Source organism: Octopus bimaculoides, chromosome 15, assembly GCF_001194135.2.
Source record: "Octopus bimaculoides isolate UCB-OBI-ISO-001 chromosome 15, ASM119413v2, whole genome shotgun sequence".
Taxonomy (NCBI): domain Eukaryota; kingdom Metazoa; phylum Mollusca; class Cephalopoda; order Octopoda; family Octopodidae; genus Octopus; species Octopus bimaculoides.
The window spans coordinates 41262154-41265708 of NC_068995.1; the positions used below are offsets into that span (position 1 = coordinate 41262154).

The 3555-nt window shown below is 36.1% G+C and overlaps 1 protein-coding gene across 1 annotated transcript in view; it reads left to right on the top strand.

Annotated features, from left to right (window-relative positions):
• LOC106884496 (S phase cyclin A-associated protein in the endoplasmic reticulum) overlaps positions 1-3555 on the top strand; it is a 225176-nt gene that overhangs the window by 98500 nt on the left and 123121 nt on the right. Inside the window, exon 24 of the mRNA XM_052973411.1 lies at positions 3053-3199. Coding sequence (XP_052829371.1) covers positions 3053-3199 — 147 coding nt within the window. The remainder of the gene's footprint in view (positions 1-3052; positions 3200-3555) is intronic.

The window sequence follows — 3555 nt, forward strand, 5'->3', positions numbered from 1 at the left end:
ATATATATTACATGGAAAAATGCGAGCATGAAAATTAATATTCTTAAGATTATAAACCTGGAAAAGTACAGAACAAGTTTTTACACCTGTAAAAGTATAGGACAAACTATTACAAGTAAAGTAAAGAATAAGAAACTTTTTACTTAAAATATTGTAGCAAAGAATGCCAGTTCTTCTAATTTATCACCTCTTTACAGTTCTCATCTTTTTAATTTATTGTACAAAACTAATTTGTAAGTTTGTCTAATTAGTCACTTTTTTTTATGTATTATGTATTTACTAAGGTAGTAAATTAGCCAAATTATACTCAAATAAGTATAGTCTTATTTGTAAACTATAATAAAATATTTTTTAATATTCAAATTCTAATTTTAGCTGCAATATCTTAAGTAAAACATTTTTTCTTTACTTTACTTTTCCATGTGTAATAACTTGTCCTGTACTTTTCCAGGTTTATAATCTTAAGAATATTACTTTTCATGCTCACATTTTTCCATATAATCCATGATTTTTCCAGGCATTGCTGTTATAAGATTATTAATAATGTGTCAATTAATAATTTAGGATTTTACCTTATAAAATACTGGGTAGAGGTATACACTGGCTGCTATTTTTAGCGTGTCGAGCGACCAGGTAGAGGCTCTTTCATTGGTTTGATTGCGTGATGAGATTTTTTTACACGTATATGTATAATATACATATATATCATCGGCAGAAGTTAGAGAGTAAGTCAAAACCTGGGAGTTTCGTATATTGGCATTTATCAAACACGAATTGTCACTCTATAACTTGTAACGAAATAACTTCTAAAATACAAAATTTTGTCAAAAACGTTAAGAGTAAACCCTGTTGTATGTGACACATTGTACCAGCATCGGAAGTTTCAAAGTGTTTAGTTAGAAAAAATTAATTAAATAATCTGTACGTCAAATTGAATAGATCCGAAATGGATAAAAAGCAAAGTCGACCTTGGCAGAATTTGAACTCAAAAACATAAACACAGGCGAAATACCGTTAAGCATTAAACATTCATTCTAGCAATATTTTCTTTATTATTCTTATAGCTGAAGCGTTACTTCCTTACTCTCTTACTTACACGAAATTTAGTGGTATTCCACACCATAATTTTTCTTCTACTAATTTTTGTTCAATGCGACTGACGACTCTGCATTCCTCCTACATTTTTCTATCATTTAAGCCCAAGAAAAGTATACTTTTATTTTGAAATTAAAAAGACTTATGTTAATTGAAGATAAATATCTGCTTTACTGCTCCCGCTTGAGGTCACAGATATTTTGATGTAACTTTTTTCTACTGAACCAAATCTCAAACTATTTATGCCAAAGTGTAGCTGAGGAGGTGTCCTCTTTAAAACTGTTAACGGTTTGCAATTTAGTTGAGAACTGAATTAGTGGTGAAGCTTGGAAGCTGCTGCGATTGACAAAATGGTGGACTTAAAAACATATTCATCTACTGCCGTGGTTGTATTATATATTTGTTTATAATTTCATTAAAACACTGAGCGAAGGGCGCGATGTATCCAGATATAGACATCAGATTGTAGTGTCATCTCTGTTGTATTCCATACCCTGTAGGCAAGGTTTTGGGGGGAGTCTAATCCAGCTTTATCTAATGGCAATAGTTATGATGACGACGATAAAAAGAGCAGCAGGAGGAGGAGAGATAATAATGCTGCTTTAGGACAATTGTGATGGTGGGATTGACGTTAATAGTTGACATTTTTATTTGTGTATTTATGTCTCACCCCAAGATATTTGCGTTGGTGGGAGGAACTGGTGGGCGGTGGGGAGGGAACGTGGAAGTTGGTTTATGCCACTGTGTCAAGATGAAACTGCGCAATCACTCGTCTGCTAGAAAAAGTTGCCAAATTATTGCCCCAGGCGACACCTTTACAGTTTCAAAGGTTGCAAATAATAGTTCCAGGTATAATATGATTTCAAAAGACATATTCGGGTTCTTTTTACGATTTTGCTGCTTTTGATAAGTTTGTTTAATGAAGACTGGCCTAGGATAAAACAATAGAGTAATAAATGTTGCGAAATGAGAGCACTGGATTCACGAATGTGAAGAAGTACGCATGTGTATGTATGTATGTAGTGAAGGCGCGTGGCTTATTGGTTAGGGCATTCGGCTCACGATAGTAAGGTCGTGAGTTCAATTTCAGGCGACGCGTTGTGGCCTTGAGCAAGACACTTTATTTCACGTTGCTCCAGTCCACTCAGCTGGCACTTCATCGCTTACGACGACGAAGGCTCCTAATTGATCCGATCAATGGAACTGCTTGCTTGTGAGATTAACATGCAAGTGGCTGAGCACACTGCAGACACACGTACCCCTTCATATACTTCTCAGGGAGATTCAGCGTGACACAATGTGACAAAGCTGGTTCCTTGAAATACAGGTACTATTCATTTTTGCCTGCTGAGTAGTCTGGAGCAACGTGAAATAAACTGTCTTGCTCAAGGACACAATGCGCCGCCGGGAATCGAACTCACGAGATAATACCTTAGCCACTAAGCCATACACCTTCACAGCAGAATGAAGTAATGGTAAAAATGGAGTGTTGTTGGTAGATTTCCGCATTTACTTTAATTTGCGATGAATGCGTGTTGATTTGTAGGTTTTATTTGGGGTTATTAAGGAAGCTCTGTCGTTACCTCCCCTTTTCTATGGACTTCTCTATGAAATTGTAGGGCTTTCCAATTAATGTTTGTGTATCATTTATTTTGTATATTGTATTATAATGCATTGCAGTATGGTCTTATTGTTGTAAATGCATGATTAACGGATGAAAAAGTGTCGTGCTTGTTTGTCCAATATATTTGAATGTGTATAATCTGTTTGTGTGTGTGTAATATCCATAGACATACATCTAATGAATAAGTTTGTATATGCGTTTATGTGTAATCTTCCATAGATCTAAGCTTTCCAAATACAGTACCATATTGTGAAACTCGTATTCTTATCCTACAACAAACACACACGTGCTCTCTCTCACCTCTAACCTTTCCCCTCTTTCATCTCTCCACAGTTATGTGATCAGCGTCGGTATAGTGGACAAATTAACGCACTATTTCAGTTTAGTTCAAGGACCAATCGATACCAATAAATCGATATCGGACTTTTTACAACACAGCCTCGGATTACTTATATCTTTAACCAAATTCATAACGAAACGGTAAGTCTCCATTTCTTATTCTTGTATTTTGCCTTATTTCTCTTTCTTACCTCCTCTTCTTAATCCCTCTCGTTCTCTCACTCTGTCTGTCTCTTATCTTTCTATCTTTCTTCCACCTTTCATCGCCGACCGTGCATGTGCATGTTTATGGCTGTATTGCGTATATGTATCCTTCCACAGGCAGGCTACACTCCAACATGGTAAGTATATATATATATATGTATATATATATGTGGGGGGTGGGTGTAGGCGCAGGAGTGGCTGTGTGGTAAGAAGCTTGCTTCCCAACCACATGATTCCGGGTTCAGTCCCACTGCGTGGTACCTTCGGTAAGTGTCTTCTGCTATATAGTCTCG